We start from the raw sequence: 21,704 nt of genomic DNA, 5'->3' as shown, positions 1-21,704 counted from the left end.
TTTCCCATCTATCCACTCCACCCTCCTCTCCGATTTATCACCTTCTCCCTCACCTTATTCTACCTATCGCATTCTCAGCTACCTTCCCTCTAGCCCCACCTCCACCCGTTTATCTCTCAGCACCCCCCGGCCTACAAGCCTCATTCCCGATGAAGGGCTTATGCCCAAAACGTCGACTTCTCATGCTCCTTGGATGCTGCCTGACCAGCTGTGCTTTTACAGCACCATATTCTTGGCTCTACGAAACTGGATGTAAAATATATTGCAGTGAACAAGTCTATTTCAGGCTGTTGCTTGGTTAGTACACGGGACAACTCTTAGATTTCAGTCTTAGACCCCAGATGTTGGTAAGAAAACATTTTCAGGGACAGCTAGGTATGGCGGACCATTATCATCCCTGATCCTAGATTTATCTTGGATATTCTGTGCTATTTTATTACCTTTTGACATTACTCTTGCAGTTTTATACAACTGAGTAGCTTGCTCAGCCCTTCAGAGGGCAACTCAAAAGCCAAATACATTGTCTATAATACTGATTGAGGATGATCAGCCATGATCATAGTGAATGGTGGTGCTGGCTCAAAGGGCAGAATGGCCTACTCCTGCACCTACTGTCTATTACATTTATGAGAGTTTGAACTCACGTATGGTCTGGCCAGATAAGGGAGGTAGATTTCTTTCCCAAAATGACATTGTCATGAAAACCATTTGGTTCACCAATGCAATAGTTTCATGTTCATCATTTTGAAATTAGAAGTTAATTTCAGTAAATTCATTTAGTTAAATTTAAAAGTTAAATTCCACAAGATGCTGTTATGAGATTTGAATCCCTGTCTCTTAAGGATTAGCCTAGATTAGTTTTAGCTCTGGATTAGTCCAGTAACAGTATGTCTAGTGACCTCACAAAAAAAGTGTTACAATGCTCAAGAAACTTATTTATACTGCTTACTATGATTGGATTGATAAAAGCTTCATCTGTACAAAATGCACTGATGGAACAAACAGTGTATTATGATGTTTATATGCTATGGCTAAAATGCAATGCTTTCCAACTTAATTAGTTGTGATGCTCACAGTGCTGCTTGAGAGGAGTGTTTCAGGTACCAAATTTCATTTACAAGCTCAAATCTTTTCCAGTTTGTTAGAGTCAACTAAAGATTATCCTCCTTGTGCACAGGAATAATCATGCTACTCCAAGATTAAATACTTAGGCATATCGTTCCAACAGCCAACTCATTATCCAAATTTTGCAAGTCTGCAGTATTCTGATGATATATCTAGCCTGGCCCACTAATGTAACCTGTACAGCTAGCTGTCTCCTGGGCTGGTACTTTTCCCACTCAACATCAAATAATCCTCCACACCACCATCCTAATAGTCAGCAGGGAAAACTTACCAAGTTGTAAGAGCCAGAAGTGGAGTTAAAATAAAAGATCAATCCAAAATAAAAATTAAGAATCAGAGGAAGAATGCAAACAAAATGGTACAAAAGATAAAGAAGAGTATAACAAAGATAAAATTGATATCATTTTCCCTCTTTTGGGTGCTGTTGCATTACTGTACTACATGCAACCATGTGAAACAAAGCCTCAACACTTGCTTATTTCATTTCGAAAAGGAAAAAGTTAGTTTATTTTCTCCTGAGATGATGCAAGGGTGTTCAGTGTACTTTTTGTACATCAGATTAGGAGATCAACTGAACTAGTCTATATCAAACTGTTTTATGAATTTTAAGAAGACAAATAGATTTTGTAAAGTCTCCAGACTTTCAAACTTTAGAGATTCTTTGTTTAAATATAACGCATTCCTTTAAAAATATACAAACTTTATATATCAGATTACAGATATCAACAAGCAATTGCCTATTGTGAACAGATCACATAATCTGGTTTTGATAAATAACATACAAGGAACATGGAGTCAAACTATTCATAAATGTACCTGTTCTGCTGCTTCCCGACTCATGGCTAAAGCCAACTGCAGCTGAAGTTCTTCTTCTCCACTGGTTTGTGGTCTAGCCTGTTCTAATTCTGATGAAGCTCGTGGAGACGTTGCTAAAACAAAATAAAAGGCATCCATTAAAACTGAAAAGATCAAAAAATGTTTACGCATTCAAACTTGATTTCATGACACCTTCAGAGTCACAAACTGAAGATACTTATAATATCAACAGTATCCACTACAGAGTTTACTAACTGCAACTGGCTACTCTGGCTACTATTAGACAGAGTAAAAATACACCCACTTTCAAGAAAGATGAACACATTTCATGATGTAGCTTAATTCTGACAGGTACATTTGACTTTAAACGAATATCAACTTTCCACATGCATTTTGGTTTTGATAGCAAGTTGACTGTACAGTCTAGTGTTGGCCATTGAAAAATGGAGTAAAGAATAAAGAACATTTAATTTTTTACTCCCTTTCTCAATACACAGATTGCAGAAGTTTGGTGGCATGGTCTAAAATTTGCATTTTAAAATTGCTAACAAATACATTTATGAAAATTTAAAATATGTATTGGACAAACTTGTATCCAACTACAACTCATTTCCCCTCAAATTATTCTCGCACTCGGAATTACAAACTGAAATCCTAGTGATCACAGCTTTAGAGATTATAGAGGAGCTGAGCAAAACACTGTTAAACAAGGCAGTGTCAGGGACACTAACTCGGCCTACTGTACTCAAGCTTGAGAATAGTGGTGTCAGACATAGCATTAAACTCAGTTATTGAACACTAGTCTTCTGTACATTTCTGTACAGTACAAAGTGCTAAAAGAGGTGGTGATTCATCAAAATTTAGACCTTCCAATCAATACAAGCAGCCATCGAGCGATACAGAAAGCTATTTGAACCAACAAAACTCCACCTCCTCTACTGGCTGACAACCCAAGTCTTCATTGTGAAGGAACCTGCAAGGTTAAGAATGGGCTTCTAAGCCATCTAAAAATCCATAGCCAACACTAATAGCTTACTTCTACCTAACTTTTTGCCAGTAAAGAAGCATTTTCAACAAAGACACTGACTGACAAAAGGTTCAGTCTTAAAAAGTTTTTAACAGAAAGAATTCATTTATAATTCAGCCTATTACCAAAAACAGAGATTGAATTATTGTGTGGTTTCTCTGCAGCTGTCTAATACTGGTAGAAATATATTATACCAGTGAATTATCTTTAAGAAAATTTCAAGTTGCTTCACTGATGTGGAAGACTGATGTATCAACTAAAATGCAAGAAATTAAATGTGGGAAATAGTAACAAGTTTTAACCTTATCAGAGAGATTTGGATGGCAAATGAAGGAAGTACCTCAGAAGGCCACCAAAACTGCAAGAGTCATGGTATTCATTTCAATTTTCCTTTTTGAGCGTTTGTATTTGGAAGCTAATTAAGCTTAGCAAGGACAGGCGATAGCAGGGTTTAATTTGAACCAGGATAGAGGCAATTGGGTTTTGGATAAGTTTGAATTTATAGACATTAGATAATAGAAGGCTAGAAAAGCAAGTCTAAAAATGACAAAAGCACATTAGGGGTTTCAGAGTATAGGAGATGAAGTAGTTACAGAACGGGCAACGTTAGACTGGCAGAAACTGGTCGTCGCAGTGATGAATAGGACACAAGGAATACAAGCTCAAATCTGTTATCAGGACACAGCAACCTGCTTCACCTCTAGCAAATAGTAGCATGGGAGGTTGCAATAATGTAAACATGTTTATGATAACGTGTTGTTCTCACTATTAAGCTGGAGGGGAGACTGGTTAGCAAGGTTAGATCTCATGGAATACAGGGAGAATTAGCCATTTGGATACAGAACTGGCTCAAAGATAGAAGACAGAGGGTGGTGATGGTGGAAGATCGTTTTTCAGACTGGAGGCCCGTGACCAGAAGGATCAGTGCTGGGTCCACTACTTTTCATCATTTATATAAATGATTTGGATGTGAACGTAGGAGGCAGTTAGTAAGTTTGCAGATGATACCTAAATTGGAGGTGTAGTGGACAGTGAAGGAGGTTACCTCAGATTACAATGTGATCTTGATCAGATGAGACAATGAGCTGAGAAGTGACAGATGAAGTTTAATTTAGATAAATGCAAGGTGCTGCATTTTGGAAAAACAAATCAGAGCAGGACGTATACACTTAACGGTAAGGTCCTAGAGAGTGTTGCTGAACAAAAAGAGACCTTGGAGTGCAGGTTCATAGCTCCTTGAAAGTGGAGTCGCAGGTAGATAGGATAGTGAAGGCGGCGTTTGGTATGCTTTCCCTTGTTGATCAGAGTATTGAGTATAGGAGTTGGGAGGTCATGCTGTGGCTGTACAAGACATTGGTGAAGCCACTTTTGGAATACTGCGTGCAAATCTGGTCTCCTTGGAAGGATGTTGTGAAACTTGAAAGGGTTCATAAAAAGATTTCCAAGGATGTTGCTAGGGTTGGAAGATTTGAGCTAAATCGGGAGAATCTGAATTGGCTGGGGCTGTTTTCCCTGGAGCGTCGGTGGCTGAGGGGTGACCTTATAGAGGTTTATAAAATCATGAGGGGCATGGATAGGATAAATAGACAAACCCTTTTTTGGGGTGGGAGAAGTCCAGAACTATAGGGCATAGGTTTAGCATGAGAGGGGAAAGATATAAAAGAGACCCAAGGGGCAACATTTTCATGCAGAGGGTGGTACATGGATGGAATGAACAGCCAGAGGAAGTAGTAGAGGCTGGTACAATTGCAACATTTAAAAAGCATTTTGATGGGTATATGAATAGGAAGGGTTTAGAGAGATATGGGCCAAGTGCTGGCAAATGGGACTAGATTAGGTTAGGATGTCTGGTTGGCATGGACGAGTTGGACCAAAGATCTGTTTCTGTGCTGTACATCTGACTATATTGTATTTAATAACATATTGAGCAGCGCAATTTGACAGGATGGACAAATTGACAATGAATCAAAGAGACAGATGAGATTTAAAAAATAATCATCAGAAATCAACTGGCTCTTGGGGAGACTTGATTTGTAAAAGGCTGATTTGACTTAGTATATCTGAATATTTGAATAAAATGACAGAGGTGATGAGGCAAATACAGTATAACCAACTGGATTGTTATACAGATGGTGATATGGACTTGATTAGCCAAATTACCACCCCCTATGTTATAATGAAAGAAAGACAACTGGAACGAGAGTCAAATAATTATCAAACTGTCCCAATGTCTGGATTTAACTGAGGGTTAATACATACTTAAAGAAACCAGAGACATTTTAGGGAACTCTGGAGGAGACACTGCACATTCAGGAAGAGAAGCCATTGCTAGAGATTCTCCAAATTAAAACGAGGTCCACTTTAAACAGTTAAAATTTAACTTATTGCGCGCCCAAATCTGGCTGTATTTCTACCCATCATACCAAACAGATGAGCAGACATTTTTATTAGTTTTAGTTCTTGCAATTAGTCTCTTTAGGAGTTCTTAGGTATGACTTCTGATATCAGCTGTGTCCACCTTTCCCTCCTCCTCCAACAACCCCCACCCATCATGCTAATTCAACCTTACACAAACAAAAGAATACTTACACATTTAATTTTCCAATTATATTTTAAATACATGTTCCTTCTTTACAATATTAAATTACAACTGGTAACAATCACATTGATTCTCATGGAATTATCCAAGGACAGAACTATTGAGAGTTTCTCCTTTAATCATCATTGTTGTCTACCCACCTATTAGAAGAAAATGTGGGAGTGGAGGCAGATTTACTAAAACAATGGAAACATTATATAAAATTAAACATACCATAAATCAATAGCAAAGGCTTGAACTATACTGCATTAGACTAACATTTATTGTAATGTGTGCTGTTTCCATCAGGCACCTAAAAATAATTAAAATTCACAAATGCATACCGAAAGATAAATTTAAATGAAAACTGAACAAAGCTTATGTGGAATAATGTATATGTGTTTGGGCCTTGCTATTATGAAGGGCTTATTTATTACCATTTTAATGCTAAAGACCATATTCCAACTGTGGTGGTACACTTGTCTAATACAGATATCTCAAAGAGACATTTCTGGGATCTAACATCTGAAAGTATAGAATTTCACTTTTTTTAAATGTGTAATTGGCAATCTAAACAAATGTAAGGCAAAATTTCCATATATTATGATATCAAAAAGTCAGCAAAATAGAAATTTGCCTGGAATGTGTTTGAAAACATCTAGAATTCCATTAAAAAAGCAGAAGTTTGTTCGCATTTCTACTATATCAGGTTGTAAGATTCCAGATGGACGCAAGCTGGCAAAAGGGGCTCATAAATGACAACTGAAATTTCAAGCAGAGAAGTGGCAAACATTATTTTTTGGCAGGAGGAATGAGGAGAGGTAATACAAACTTAAAGAGTACAATTTTAAACAGAGTCCTGGGACTGTATATAGAGGAACCTCAATTATCCGAATTTCAGATTATCCAAAGGGGATCTCAAGGTCCCGATAGAAACATTACGTCAAAGAGCTGTTTCAACCCTGATCGCACCTTTTGTTTACAGGTACAATGGATTAAAAACAAATTTGGCTCACAGAAATGCTGCCAAGAACAGTCCTGGACATTTCAGGCGCAGTCTCTAAATGACTGACCTCCCTCCCTCTCTCCCCCCACACTTTCTACGCGGGGGTGAACCCTAAACCCAGTCTTCCCCAGATAATCTCTCCAACATTGTCCTGTCCAGGGCAAAGACGGAACCTGTGAAAAGGTTGTGCGTCTTCGCGCTATTTGGAGACTTAACCCACAAAGTCTTCCTGTTGGTGTACAGTCCGATTGCCCCAGAGAGGTGGGATCAAACGGTTGGGGTTGGGGGGGGTCAGAGAGTGGGTGGGAATGGACAGGGGTGCAGGGTTGGGGAGGATGGAGGTGGTGTTGGAAGGGGGATGCGGTTGGGAGTGGACAGGGGTGACGAGGTCTCGCACACAGTGTGCTTTTGCCTAGTCTCCTGAACTGGGAGCAAACTTCACAGAAAACTCCGAGCCCCAGAGGAAATCAATTAACCAAATAATTAATTATCTGAACAAAATAGTGCTCGCCCATAACGTTCAAATAATCAAGGTTCCTCTGTACTTTTAGAAAGGAGAATATCACAACCTCTGATTTACTAGAATAATATGAGGGATGTTATTCTTCATTCATTGGATGTGTGCAATGCTGTCTGGGTCAGCATTTATTACCCATGTAACAAAACTATGGCTCCTGTTTTTTTTTTAAAATGAAGAGAGGTTGAGACAGAGATATCAAGTGGTCTGTTCCAGACCAATAAAATAAACAGCTTGTGAAGTTTTGGGGTTTTAATTAAAGTTGGATCAATAGAAGCGAAATGAAGGGGTGAGGTCAACTCCCACAAAACCAGAATTTAAGTTTAACATTCAGTAGCTGTTGAGATTTGGAAGCTGCTATACATCTCTCCCTGCTGTCGTAAAACACTAGAGTTCTCTCCCTCATGCATGCAATTTCCTCTGTGTTTTTTCCTCCTACATGTCTGACATGCAATGTTTCACAAAATCTATTTTACTGAATTTGCCTCCGTCAAGGGTACGTTTATAGGATGTTACTATCTTGGACCTGACAATCAGTGGTAGCTAACACATACCTGTATATTATTAATTTTTCCAATAGAGTTAAGTTATTCAAATTCTTCTTCTTTAGTTTGTATTTTAATGCTAATGTAAGAACGAAGTGTATTTTGATTCAAGCCAGGTAGTTTGACCAATCAAATCACAACCAGAACACAAAATCTTACACTTGCCTTTTAAAAATAATAAAAATTTAGGGTCTGGGCTATCTTCTTAATGTATTTGAGGTGGTTTACTCTGGTCCATAGCACCAACTCATAACTGCCCCCAGAGAAGATGTGGTGGATTGCTGTCTGAAAACATTGCAGTCCTTGGAGTGTAAGGACATCCATGGTGCAAGTTTAAAAGGTTGACAGTTCATTTTTAGGTATGCCTGGTGCTAGTCCTGGCATGCGTTCCGTCACTGAACCAGGACTGATCTTCTGACTATGGGCATTCTATTAGGCAATGGGATCAGAGTGTGAAAGCAGTTCTATGGCTACTAAGGCCCACAGCACCTTTTGTATAACCAGTTTTGATTTGCTAAATCTCTCCCATTTAGGACAGTGGTAGTACCACATAATACAATGGACAGTATCCTTAATGTGCAGATACTAATTTGTCTCCACATGGACTGAGTGTGCTCACACCTTGTGATTCTGTCATGGACAAACGTACCTTCAGAAAGCAAACCTGCAAGAATAAAGATAAGAATGTTTTTCACTTTTGTGGGGTTCTGTTGTCACCTGCAGTAAGCCAGGTCTAGCAGCAATGTCCTTCAGGACTCAACCCATTGCTGCTCAAAAATACATCCAGGAGTACATTTTGCACCCTTGCCATCCTTAGTACATGCTTCAAGTCACATTCAACATGGAGAGTACTAATTTAATCAGCTGGACGGGGGAGGGGGAGTGAAGAAATGAAGAGTTAGATGGTAATCAGCAGGAGGTATTGGACTCAATGTTGTGGATTCCTGCACAACCCATATACGACTGTCTGCCACAGTGCTGCTATCTCTTCTTAATCTGTCCTGCCAGTGAAACAGGAAACACCTTTGGATGGTAATGCTAGTGTCTGGGACATAGTCATCTCTCAGAATCATAGATTCCAGAAAACATCAGGCTGTTCCTTGACAAGTGCGAGAGACAGCTTTCCCAATCTGGTTTCATTTTTTTGAAACTGGATGATTACAAATGAAACCTCATTCTATTGTGCTGAAATCCTCATAGGTTTTCCAATTGAATTATAATTTGGGAAAATTTGGATATGAATGAGGTTTATTTTAGTCATGCTGTTCAAGTAGGGTGCAACATGCACACTCATTTGAAGTAATCAGCAGATATATCCTGATGATAATCTTGACTCATCACCATCATGTGATGTCCTCAAATAAATCCATTTTTCAAACTGGCTAAATGAAGCTCGTTTGATTTTTCAATTTGCTTGAATCACCTGAATTTTGGTGACAGGTGGCAAACAAAGCCAACATTCAAAAGAAAAGCATAAAATGTACATTTGGTATTTGGCTTCACAAGCTTTCAGAGAATATACTGAAAATTTCAAAGATAGGCTTTTCAATTTGCAATCTTAGAAATCAAGAGATCATCAATTGCACCTGATTTTCTATTCATAAATTCTGACTCTCATCTAGCAAAGTAACAGCATATTTTTGTCTTGAACCACATCAAGCTGTGAATCTCAACTTCCACATTGTATATCTGTCAAAGCTCACTGCCATGTAACAATGTAGAGTAATAGGGTAGGGGAATGGGTCTGGGTGGGTTACTCTTCAGAGGGTTGGTGTGGACTTGTTGGGTCAAATGGCCTGCTTCCACGCTACAGGGATTCTATGATTTTCTATGATTCCATGAACACACTCAAGATTCCCTCAACAATCTTACAGCATAGAGTGGTGTTAACTCCTCCAAGAAAAAAAGTCATTTTGATTTTCCACAGGGAACATTTTCAAATTTTTTGTAGTGCAGTTGCTGAGAATAATTGCTAATTTTTCATCTTGACCCAAATACTTGGTTGTGGGTTGCCAATTAATGCTTTTTCTTAGATCAAGTCAGAGTCTTGATCTAAGTACAGCACAGAAACATCTTCGGTCCAACTCGTCCAGGCCGACCAGATATCCCAACCCAATTTATTCCCACTTGCTAGCACCCGGCCCATGTCCCTCCAAAAAATTCCTATTCATAAAACCATCCAGATGCCTTTTAAAGTTTGCTATTGCACTAGCCTCCAAAACTTCCTCTGGTAGCTCATTCCATATACACAACACCCTCTGCATGAAAAAGTTGCCCTTGGGTCTCTTTTATATATTTCCCCTCTCACCCTAAAAATATGCCCTCTGGAATGCCTTTTTAAAACAAATGTATACGACATCTTAGATTTCCAAAATATCTTCTTTCTAATAAAGTTAAAAATCACAAACACCAGGTTACAGTCCAACAGGTTTATTTGGAAACATTAGCTTCCGGAGTGTTTCTCCTTCATCAGGTGGTTATGGAATATAAGATCGTAGGACACATAGCAAAGATTTACAGTGTGGTGTAACTGAAATTATATGTTGAAAAAGACCTGGATTGTCTGTTAAGTCTGTCATCTTTTAGAATGGGCATGTTGGGTTCAGTTCTTTCCCATGTAAATTCCAGAACTCTCTTAAAAGTTACATTCTCAAGTGAACTTTAACAAAAAGTGCCATGTTGGCCCAGATAATGAATTGAAGGTGTTATGAAGCTGTCTGTACCCCAATATTCAGACTGATTCTAATCGTAAAAAAGGATTTCCAGACTTTTACATGGTTTTGTGCAGTTTTTGAGCAAAATAAAATGTAATTCTGCAAGTACAGATTCACCCCAAACTTATATGTAGGAGGGGGGAAAGAGACGGGGGCGTGGTGGTATGATTGTCCATGAAAGAGTATATGTATGTGTGTCAGTGCGAGTGTAAAGGGGTACAAGTCTCTGAAAGGGTTCGTTTGACAGTATGTGTGTGATTGTATGAGAGAGCGCTTCTATATGAGAACGCGTCTCTGTCATCTGTAGGGAGTCTGTGTCTCTGTGCGTAGTGCAGTGGGGTCACCTGTAGTATGACATGAATCCAAGGTCCTGGCTGAGGCCACTCCCGTGGGTACCGAACTTGACTATCAGCCTCTGCTCAGCCACTTTGTATTGTTGTCTGTCCCGAAGTCTGCCTGGGAGGATGGTCACTCGTTCCAAGTCAAACGTCCCACACTGCTGAAGTGCAGGCAAGGATGCCCTGAGGCATGGTACATTGGTGAGACCCGAGCAGAGGCTACGGCAACAGATGAATGGACACTGCATAACCATCAACAGACAGGAGTGTTCCCTCCAAGTTAGAGAACACTTCAGCAGTCTGGGACATTCAACTCAGATCTTCGGGTGACCATTCTCCATGGCGGACTTTGAGACAGGCAACAACTCAAAGTGGCCGAGCAGATGCCAATAGCCAATTCCGGCACCTATGGGGAATGGCCCCAACCGGGACCTTGGGTTCGTGTCACATTACAGGTGACCCCGCTGCACTATATACACACACAGTCATGCAGACTGTCTCCCAAACACAAGCTCTCTCTCGTACACTCCCCACACATCCTTTCACAGACTTATACCCCTTTACATCCCACACATACTCTCTCACACTCAAATTCCCCCCCCACCGCGCGCACACATATTCATATGCACACAAGTCCATGGGGTGAATTTGTACTTGCAGAATTACATTTTATTTTGCTCAAAATCTGAATGAATCAATGTAAGATTCTGTAAATCCTTTTTTTACATTAGAATCAGTCTGAACATTGGGGCATAGACATTCTCACACAGGGCACCTAACAGCTTCAATGCATTATCTGGGCCAACATGGCACCTATTATTAAAGTTCGCTTGTGAATGTAACTTAAGAAAGTTCTGGAATTTACATGTGAAAGAACTGGAACCAACATGCCCATTCGAAAAGATGAGAGACTTAATGAACAATCCAGGTCTTTTTAAATATATAATTTCAGTTACATCACACTGTAAAACTTTTATTGTAAATTCTGCATCCTACGATCTTATACTCCATAACTACCTGACAAAGGAGCAACGCTCCAGAAGCTAGAGTTTCCAAATAAACCTGTTGGAGTATAACCTGGTGTGTGATTTTAACTTTGTACACCCCAGTCCAACATCAGCACCTTCAAATCATTCTTTCTAATACATGACATTGGTACGTACTGCTATTCTCTATATTTCTCAAAAAGACATGCTATTTGAAAAAAGATAGATTGTGATTTTTTCCATCAGGTACACAAGATTGTAAATTTTAACGACTTGAAATGGACCTGATTGAAAAAAAAAATCATTTTTCTTAAGCAAAACTCAATTTCTGAAATCAATGTTGCTGCTTATAATTATTTTCTTCAATATGTTGTTAATTAGAGATTTTATCTTTAACTCAGAATCCCAAATACAGATGGTAAAATAATCAACTTGTGATATAGCAGGTTATCTTCATCAACATTTTGAAAATGATATTATGTTGATCAATTTTCCACCACACATCTACTCTCAACAACATTTGTTACATAATGCCGAATGTGCAAGGAAATCCAATTTAGGATTGCCAATCAGACCTGCAGCATGGTGTACTTTTGCTTGTATCGGAAACTACATGTACGCAGGACCCTGACCTTGACAGATTGAAAGAACATGTACACACACAACAAAATAGGTGTCAGTCACTCACCACTTCATTACTCAGAAGAGTGCCCTGACTAATTATTCAATCTACCTTGGTTTAAAACTTAAGCAAAGTCTGGCTGCTAACATTTTTTTCAAAATAGGTTGTTTTCAAGGGTTGTGTCTCTGGAGTAGGTGGGACTTGAACCTGGGCTTTCTAGCTAAGAGGTAGGGACACTCCCACTGCACTATAAAAGTCTGTCTGGCTCTTAACTATCAATCAGCAATAATGGATGCATATTCCATGGCAGTATCTCTAAAAATGAGCATTCTCCCCACATGCAATACAGTCATTTGTGTTTCCCTTCAATCTGTATTCATGCAAAATGTTGAGTATGAAATGAAATTTATCTTTTTCCAGCAAGACAAATTCTATATCAACAAATGGCTATTAAAATAATTCTTGGAATTTTGATTCGATCTATTTTTGTCACATGTACCTGGGTACAGTGAAATGTTTATTTTGCATGCAATACAGACAGACCATACTATACAAAGATCATAGGGTAACAGAACAGAGTGAGGAATACAACTTTACAACAGCACACAAGGTGCACAAAAACCAAGATCAACATTAGATTTAAAATTTGAAAGGTCTATTCAGGAGTCTAATAACAGCAGGGAAGAAGCTGTTCTTGAACTTGTTGGCATGAGTGTTTAACCTTTTGTATCTTCTGCCTGACAGAAGAGGTTGGAATAGATTATAACCAGAGTGGGAGGGGCCTTTGACAATGCTGGCTGCCTTTCTGAGGCAGTGAGAAGTGTAGATGGAGTCAACGGATAGAAGGTAGGCTTGTGTGATAGACTGGACTATGTTCACAACTCTGTAGTTTCTTACCGTTCTGGCCAGAACAGTTGCTGTATCAAGCCATAATGCATCCAGATAGAATGCTTTCTATGGTGCATCTATATAAAATTGGTGAGTGTCCTTATTTACGTGCCAAATCTCCTTAGCCTCCTGAGGAACAACAGGAGTATTGTGCCTTCTTGGCTGTTGCATTGTGGGTAGTCCAGAACAGATTGTTGTTGATCATCACTCCTAGGAACTTGACGCTCTCAACCATTTCCACCTCAGTTCTACTGATATAACTAGGGGTGTGCCCTCCTCCTTGCTTCTTAAAGTCGATGATCACCTCTTTAGTTTTGCTCACATTGAGGATGCGATTGCTATCTTTACACCACATCACTAAGCCCACTCTCTCTTTCCTGTATTGTTTGATATCTGGCCTACAATGGTGGTGTCATTAGCGAACTTGTAGATGGCGCGCAGATGAAATTTGACCACACAAATTGTACAGAGTGTACAATAAGGGACTAAGTCCGCATCCTCGCAGGGTGATAGTGTTGAGGATTGTCATGGAGGAGGTGCTGTTGCCTATCCTCACTGATTGCAGTTTGTGGGTCAGGAAGTCAAGGATCTAGTTGCACAGGGCAGAGCACAGACTTAGGGCTGGGACTTTCGAGATTAGTTTGGTTGGGATTAGAATGGTGAAGATGGAGCTGTAATCAATAAGTAGAAGCCTGACGTATGTTTATTTTTATTATTCAGATGTTTCAGGGATGAATGTAGGACTAGGGTGATGGTATCTTCGGTAGACAAATTGTAAGGGATCAAGGGTTGGAAGGCTAGAGTTGATATGAACGATTACTAACCCCTTGAAGCACTTCATAATTATGGAGGTCACAGCCACCAGGCAGTAGTCATTGAGGCATGCTGCATTTGTTTTCTTTGGTACCAGGATGATGGTGGTCTTCTTGATGCAGGTGGGGACATCAGATTGCAGTAAGGAGTTGTTAAAGATATCAGTGAATACTCCCAACAGTTGGTCCATACATGATCTGAGTTCATGGACAGGGACTCTATCTGGACCAGTTGCTTTGTGTGTGTTCCGTGGATTTCAAGACAGAGGCAGGTGGATACGGTGACTTCAGTGAGGGATTTTCCTTTAACAAACAAGGTCAAGGTTGGAACAGCATTTAAATCTAACATTTCGTTGGAGAGCAAATGACTGCGTACTCCGGTAGTGTTAACCAATGGATGCTGATACTGTTAGATTTACAGCTGATCGAGTAAATATGCATGGCCATTAACTTTATTTTCAGTTCAGATAAATCTAAGATGAGGCAATTTTTAAAAAAGTGAATTCAGAAGATTGATGAGTTTAGAAGTGAGTTTAGTTTCTTTTCTCTTAGGAAGATTCAGAGCTATTCAGGACACAAGCAGGAGGATTAGTTTCTGAAATTTCAAAACCAGGAGAGTTTGAAGGTGATTGTACTGAGAAAGTTTAGGCTCTCAGATTTGTGAAGAACAAAGCTAAAGTTGATAGATTTGGAAAGCACTCTTGCAACTGTTTCCATAGTCCACTGGAAAGAACCTGAAAAGGAGTCAGTTAAGCAGAATCCTCAGGTAGCATAGTTTTGTATAATGAACTTTTGTTCAAGAAAATCTGTAGCTTTATGTGAATGTGTCTTTGGATCAATCCCACTTGATCCAAATATATAACACCCCTAATCACCACATTAATATAGACAAAAATAAATCCATCAAATATCATTCTGGAACCTGAATTATTCAGTAGTACTCACAGTTGGAATCATAACAGCCCTGCTCAATATAAGGTCTAACCTAAACTTTTTATTTAACATTTTGTTGGAATTGGGCCTTATCAGCACAAATGTAGAACAGAATCAGATGGCTACAGAGGCAACTCCTCACAGATTCTGTCACTTGCAAGTACAGCAGTAAGTTTTCACTCATTAAATCACCCCAAATTGAATTTTCCCAGGTGTTTTGGTGGATTTTCATGGCAAACGTAGCCTAAAGTATATGAAGCTGCTCATGGAAGGTGACATTTTTAGGAATTCTATTCCTTTCTCTCCATTTACCTCTTTCTTGTCACAATGAGTAGGTAATTAAATACCAAGTGACCATTTATTATCCACCCCAAATTTTCCTAACTGCACTCAAGCTTAAGTACTGCCTCAAATAATAATTCCCCTTACCTAAATTCTCACAGTACTGCACAATATCCCACAAACATATTACAGAGAAACCTCGATTATCTGAAGGACACGGGTGGGCAGAATTTCATTTGGTTAATTGAATTCCGGATAATAAAATGCCAGATAACATAGTTTAGCCGAGCACCAGGACCTTGCGATCTTGCCGGATAATCTGATAATCAAATACCGAATAATCAAGATTCCTCTGTATTTGCAATTCACCAGGATGTCAAAGACTAGTTTAGAGTGATAAATGAACTTAAAAGGAGTCAAGAATACTTGTCGACATGAGTTAAAGGCCTTTGTCACTACTGCAATACATCCAATTACTCCCTAGCAAGTGTATTCACCACTCATGTTTTAACAAAAACTGTAAATTTTGGAAATAATCAGTAGGTCAAACAGCATTTGTAAAGAGAATCAAAGTTAATGCTTCAGATCAATGACCCTGCATCTGAACACATTTCTCTAACTCAATTATTCAAAATCAGTTCACAAAAGACTGTTCTTCCCGGTTCCTCAAAACCTTTCCACACATTAAGATTTAATATAAACCACATTAAAACAGCACAATTACAATTCAGTCATCATAAAGCACTCACGTAACCTGACCTATTTTACCTTACAAGCAACATGAGAAATGCACTAGTAAGTTCTATTGAATTGTTATGGCAATGTTGCAGGTTGTGCTTCTGATGTAGCAGGCTTATTTGGGCATCTCATCTCACTTTCTGACACTCAGTATCTCTGTGCTTCTCTTACAGCTACTATCATCTTCCCAGTTAACGCATTCCCTTAGATCATCCCAACTCAATTGGAGGCAGATCACTACTCTCAAATTCCTTCTTCATACCAATCTATTGGCCGAAGTACCTCATTTTAAAGTTCTGGAAGAAAATTATATAAGACAAATTGTAAAATTATGCTTTACAGATGAAAGAGTAATCAAAATGTACCAATTTGGTTTTCCCAAAAAGAACTGCCATTGTCATGATACTTGGTTAAAGATTATACACAATTTCAAATTTTACAATTACCATTGAACAATAGTCCTAAAGTACTTTGTTACTGCATAAATAAGTGCATGCTTTTATATAATTCCAAGATTAATATACCCAAATCACAACAATTCAATAATCAAGACAAAAATTATTTTAAAATGATTTACTTACAACCATGATATGATGCAGGCGACCCTCCTGACTTTCCATACTCATGTTCTGAATAGCTTGTGGATAGATTAGGTTGACTAGACCCGCGACCAAAAGTAATTTGATTATTGCTTCCTACTCCTGTGGCAACTTGAGCCATACGCTCTTTTGTCTTAAGTGCCTGGACTCTCTCGGACTTCAGCCGTTCATCATCCTTCAACAAAGTGACCAGCTGCTTTGACTTCTCTCTCACATTTATGCCTTGATCTTTGCCATCTCTATCAATATATTGGAAGTCTTTCAGAGTCTGTATGGCAAATATGTTTTCCTTGCACTGTTGTGCAACTCTTTCTGATCCAGTTTTAATCATATAGTCTAGCAGTGTAAGAGCTTTGTAAACATGTCGCCAATTTTTGCCATGGTCATTGAGACGTTTCCAAATCATGCTCATTATTTCAGAGAATGCTACTACATTATAAGTTAGGTCTGCAATTTCAGTCATTAAGGAACTAGAAGGTCCCCAAGGGTCATTGGAGGTTGCCTCGCGTACTTTAATTTCAGCTTCAGAATAGTTGTTTACAATGTTTTTCATTTGCCTTCTAATAGCTGACGTAGTCATGATGAACCCAGATAAAAGGAAAGCTCGCAGAAAAGGCCACCTTTAACAAGTGAAACAGTACTAGTGATTTTTAAAACCAACAGGTACTGTTGGGAATACCACTTAGAATCTTTGTATTTTTCAATGCTTGTTGAAAAACGTCTTCTGGTAAAATCATTTCCTCTCTTCAAACCGAATGTTCATTTTTGGGCCGATTACCTGCGAAAGGACACAACATTGAATAAGAACATTTATGGCTACAGTATTTAAAATGGTCTTTCAAAAACCTACATGAAATCAACTCTCAAAATTCAACCCACAAAGATTTTCTGCATATATCAAGTAGCCACAGGGTAGAAGCAGGCCATTCAGCCCATCAGGTCTGCACCACCATTTAATGAGATATGGCCTATTGAATCATCCTCAAATCCTTTCCCACCTTTTCCTTATAATCCTCAATTATTAAAAAAAATGTCTATCTCAGCCTTCAGTATATATGATTAAGAAGTTTCAACAACAGTCTGTGGTAAAGAATTCCACAGGTTCACAACCCTCAGAAGAAATTTGTTCTCATTTGTGTTTTAAATGTATGACCTTTACTCTAAGGTTATGCCTTCTAGTCTTCGACTCTCCACACAACGGGAAATAATCTTTTCACATTCATCCTGTCAAGTCCTCAAATAATCGTGTATGTTTCAAAAAGATTGCCTCTCATTCTCCTATATTACAAAGGCTAAAGGCCCAATCTACTAATCCTCTCCACCATCGGTATCAGTTTGGTGAACTCTCCCTGGACTGTCTCCAATGCCAGAGAATTTCTTTCCCTAAATGAGGGGCCCAAAACTGTTCACAGAATTCAAGCTGTGGTCTGATTAATGCCTTGTAATTTCAACAAAACCTCCCTACTTTTATATTCCAACCCGTTTGAAATAAAGGCCAACATTCCATTTGCCTTCTCTATTACCTGCAACTTGAATGCTAGCTTTTGATAACTGTAGGTGAGGATTCTATAATCCCTCTGTTCCGTAGCTTTCTGCTGGTCTTTCTCCACTTAAAAAATATTCTGATCTCCTACTGTTCCTGCCAGAGTGCATAACCTCACATTTTTCCATATGACATTTCATCTGCCAAGTTTTTGCCCACTTCCGTAATCTGTCTATATCCTTCTGCAGACTGTGTAATCTTCACCACTTGCCTTTCCATCTATTTGTCATTTGCAAACTTGGCTATAGTATATTCACTTTTCTCAATCAAGTCATTAATGCATATTAGTGCAAAGTGAGGACTGCAGATGCTGGAGATTAGAGTAGAATATGTGGTGCTGGAAAAGCACAGCAGTTCAGGTAGCATCCGAGGAGGAGAATCGACATTTCAGGCATAAGCCCTTCATCAGGAATTATGCCCGAAACGATTCTTGGCATTACTTGGCAGATGGAATGTCATAGGGGAAAATGTGAGGTTATGCACTCTGGCAGGAACAATAAGTGATCAGGATATTAGTTATGCCCAAGACGTTGATTCTCCTACATTAAAAGCATATTATAAATAATCGTGGCCCCAGTACTGATTCACACGACTAGTTACAGTTTGCCATCCTCAAATTCCTCCCTTATCCCAATTCTGTCCTCTATTGATTACCAAATCCTCCATCCATGTGACCATAATACCTCCAGCACCCCAGACTTCTATCTTAAGTAGCCTCATTTATGGTACCTCATCAAAAGCTATCCGAAAACTCTCTTACATCCACCGTTTCCTCATTAATCTATCCCACTTGTTACCTCTTCAAAAAAACTGTAATAAATTTAGCAGGCATACTTTCTCCTTCATGAAGCCATACTGGCTCTGCTTAATCATATTATACATTTTCAAGTGCTCTATTATCACTTTATAATAAGCTCCTAACATTTTCCCAATAAGGGACATTAAGCTTACTGGCCTACAGCTACCGGTTTTGTCTCCTTCCCTTTTAAATAAAAGGTGTTACATTGGTGGTGTTCCACCCTTTGGGACATTTCCAGAAACTAAGAATTCCTAGAAGATTCATGCATCTACACTCTCTGTAGCTACTTCCTTTAAGAGGATGGATCCCCTCAGGTGCAATGGATCTATCGGTCTTTAGCCCTATTAGTTTTCCTAACATTTTTCCTCTATTGTTGGTTATTATAGTTATTTCCCTTTCCTCCTTTTAGCCCTTGAATATTTAATAATTTTGGAATGTCTTCAACTTTCCTGGTTACCCATTATTTCTCCAGTTTCATTCTCTAGAGGACCTATGTTCACTTTGGATTCTCTTTCTCTTTTCATATGTTAAAAAGTAGCTCTTGCCATTACTCTTCATATTATTGAAAGCTTACGCTCAATGTTTATTTTCTCCCTTTTTATGAGTTGCCATTTGTAGATTTTTAAAACTCACCAAAATATCCACCAATCCCCCTGAACCCCCAGGTAACTTCCCCTACAACTGGAAAAGATGCAAAACCTGCCGATACAACATCCCCGTCACCTCTATCCAGGGCCCCAAACAGTCCTTCCAGGTGGGACAAAGGTTGACCTGCCTCGCTTCCATCCAGGTTTACTGCATCAAGTGCTCCCGATGTGGTGTTCTCTACATTGGGGAGAGCAAGCATAAACTTAGGGAATGGTTTGCCAAACATCTCAACCGGTCCTGCAGGAGCAGACCACACCTCCCAGTCACTACCCATTTTAATTCTCCTTTCTGACATGACCATCCTTGGCATCCTCCACTGCCACAGCGAACCAAACCGCAAATTGGAGGAACAACACTTCATCTTCTGCCTGGGCAGCCCACAGCCCCGAAGACTCAAAATTGAGTTCTCTAATTTCAAATAACCTCCCTTCCAACCCCTCCCAGATACCTCCCGGATACATTCCTCCCGTTGACCAACCAGGTCGTACTTTCTGCCTGTCTTCAGCTATACCCACTTCACCACCCTGCCCCCATGACCCCCTTTATCTGCAGCTCCCCCTACACTCGCGCCCAGTCCTGAAGAAGGATGACACTCAATTTCTCCACCTACTGATGCTGCCTAGCTGGCTGTATTCTTCTAGCCTGACTACTTACCATTTATCTTTGCCAGGGTGTATATTTTCTTTTAACGTGATGCAACAATGGTTTGTAAATCCTTTTTCCTCACTGGAATACATCTTTGTTATGAGCGATTAAACATCCAATGTTTCTCAAGTATGGACTGGTTCAGCAGGGTCTATTCTCTGCGCAGTACAAACAACCAAAGAGTCATAGAGGTGTACAGCATAGAAACAGACCCTTAGGTCCAACCCGTCCATGCCAACCAGATATCTCAACCCAATCTAGTCCCACCTGCCAGCACCCGGCCCATATTCCTCCAAACCCTTCCTATTCATGTACCCATCCAAATGCCTTTTAAATGTAGCAATTGTACCAGTCTCCACCACTTCCTCTGGCACCTCATTCCATACATGTACCACCCTCTGTATGAAAAGGTTGCCCCTTACATCTCTTTTATATCTTTCCCCTCTCACCCTAAACCTATGCCTTCTAGTTCTGGACTCCCTGACCCCAGGGAAAAGACTGTCTTATTTATCCTATCCATGCCCCTCAATTTTGTAAACCTCTATAAAGGTCACCCCTCAGCCTCCGACGCTCCAGGGAAAACAGTCCCAGCCTGTTCCGCCTCTCCCTATAGCTCAAATCCTCCAACCCTAGCAACATTCTTGTAAATCTTTTCTGAACCCTTTCAAGTTTCACAACATCTTTCCGATAGGAAGGACAACAAAATTGCACGCAATATTCCAACAGTGGCCTAACCAAAGTCCTGTACAGCCGCAACATCGCCTCCCAACTCCTGTACTCAATACTCTGACCAATAAAGGAAAGCATACCAAGTGCCTTCTTCACTATCCTATCTACCTGCGACTCCACTTTCAAGGAGCTATGAACCTGCACTCCAAAGTCTCCTTGTTCAGCAATACTCCCTAGGACCTTACCATTAAGTGTATAAGTCCTGCTAAGATTTGCTTTCCCAAAATGCAGCACCTCACATTGATCTGAATCCATCTGCCACTTCTCAGCCCATTGGCCCATCCTGTTATAATCTGAGGTAACCTACTGTTTTAAAAAATTCTCAAGGTCAAGGACCAGGCTCGCAGGAAAGTAGTCTGACACAGAACAAACAGCCAAGAGGCGAGTCTGCTAGAATATAAGTGTTTTATTCCCCGCAGCGTCGCCACAACCAGGTCTCGTACTTACAACGGGTCTGGTTTATACTCACTCTACGTGTTACCGGAACTGGGAGCCGTCAGTTCTCGTAGAGTGGTTGCCAACAACCCACGCTCGGCGGTTAACCGCAACCCCGGAGCAGACTCTCCCGAACTGGAGACTTTTCCAGCTGATATACTCTTTTCGGGATCTAAACATTCATGTGAACAGCAGAGCAAGGCTGAAAAACACATTCCATTCTGGTCACATACAGATAAGAAGATTCACACGGGAAGGTGTGTAATAAGATTCACACGGGACTAAGCGACACCTTCCATTTTCGGTTAGATTCACACATGTATTGGGACACAATTTTAACCCTTTCACCACACCTACTTCGCTGTCCACTACACCTCCA

The 21,704-nt window shown here is 39.8% G+C and overlaps 1 protein-coding gene across 4 annotated transcripts in view; it reads right to left on the bottom strand.

Moving 5' to 3' along the window:
* Window positions 1-21,704, bottom strand: part of epn2 (epsin 2) — a 73,125-nt gene that overhangs the window by 32,159 nt on the left and 19,262 nt on the right. For all 4 annotated transcript variants that reach the window (XM_043711232.1, XM_043711234.1, XM_043711230.1 and 1 more), the window contains exons 2-3: window positions 16,509-17,304; window positions 1,942-2,054 (exon numbers count right to left, since the gene is read on the bottom strand). In XM_043711232.1, coding sequence (XP_043567167.1) covers window positions 1,942-2,054; window positions 16,509-17,106 — 711 coding nt within the window. In that variant the 5' untranslated portion in view covers window positions 17,107-17,304. The remainder of the gene's footprint in view (window positions 1-1,941; window positions 2,055-16,508; window positions 17,305-21,704) is intronic.

The sequence above is a fragment of the Chiloscyllium plagiosum genome, chromosome 21 (genome assembly GCF_004010195.1).
Source record: "Chiloscyllium plagiosum isolate BGI_BamShark_2017 chromosome 21, ASM401019v2, whole genome shotgun sequence".
NCBI lineage: Eukaryota > Metazoa > Chordata > Chondrichthyes > Orectolobiformes > Hemiscylliidae > Chiloscyllium > Chiloscyllium plagiosum.
Note: the sequence above shows the minus strand (reverse complement) of the source record. Positions and strands in the feature narration are given on the sequence as shown.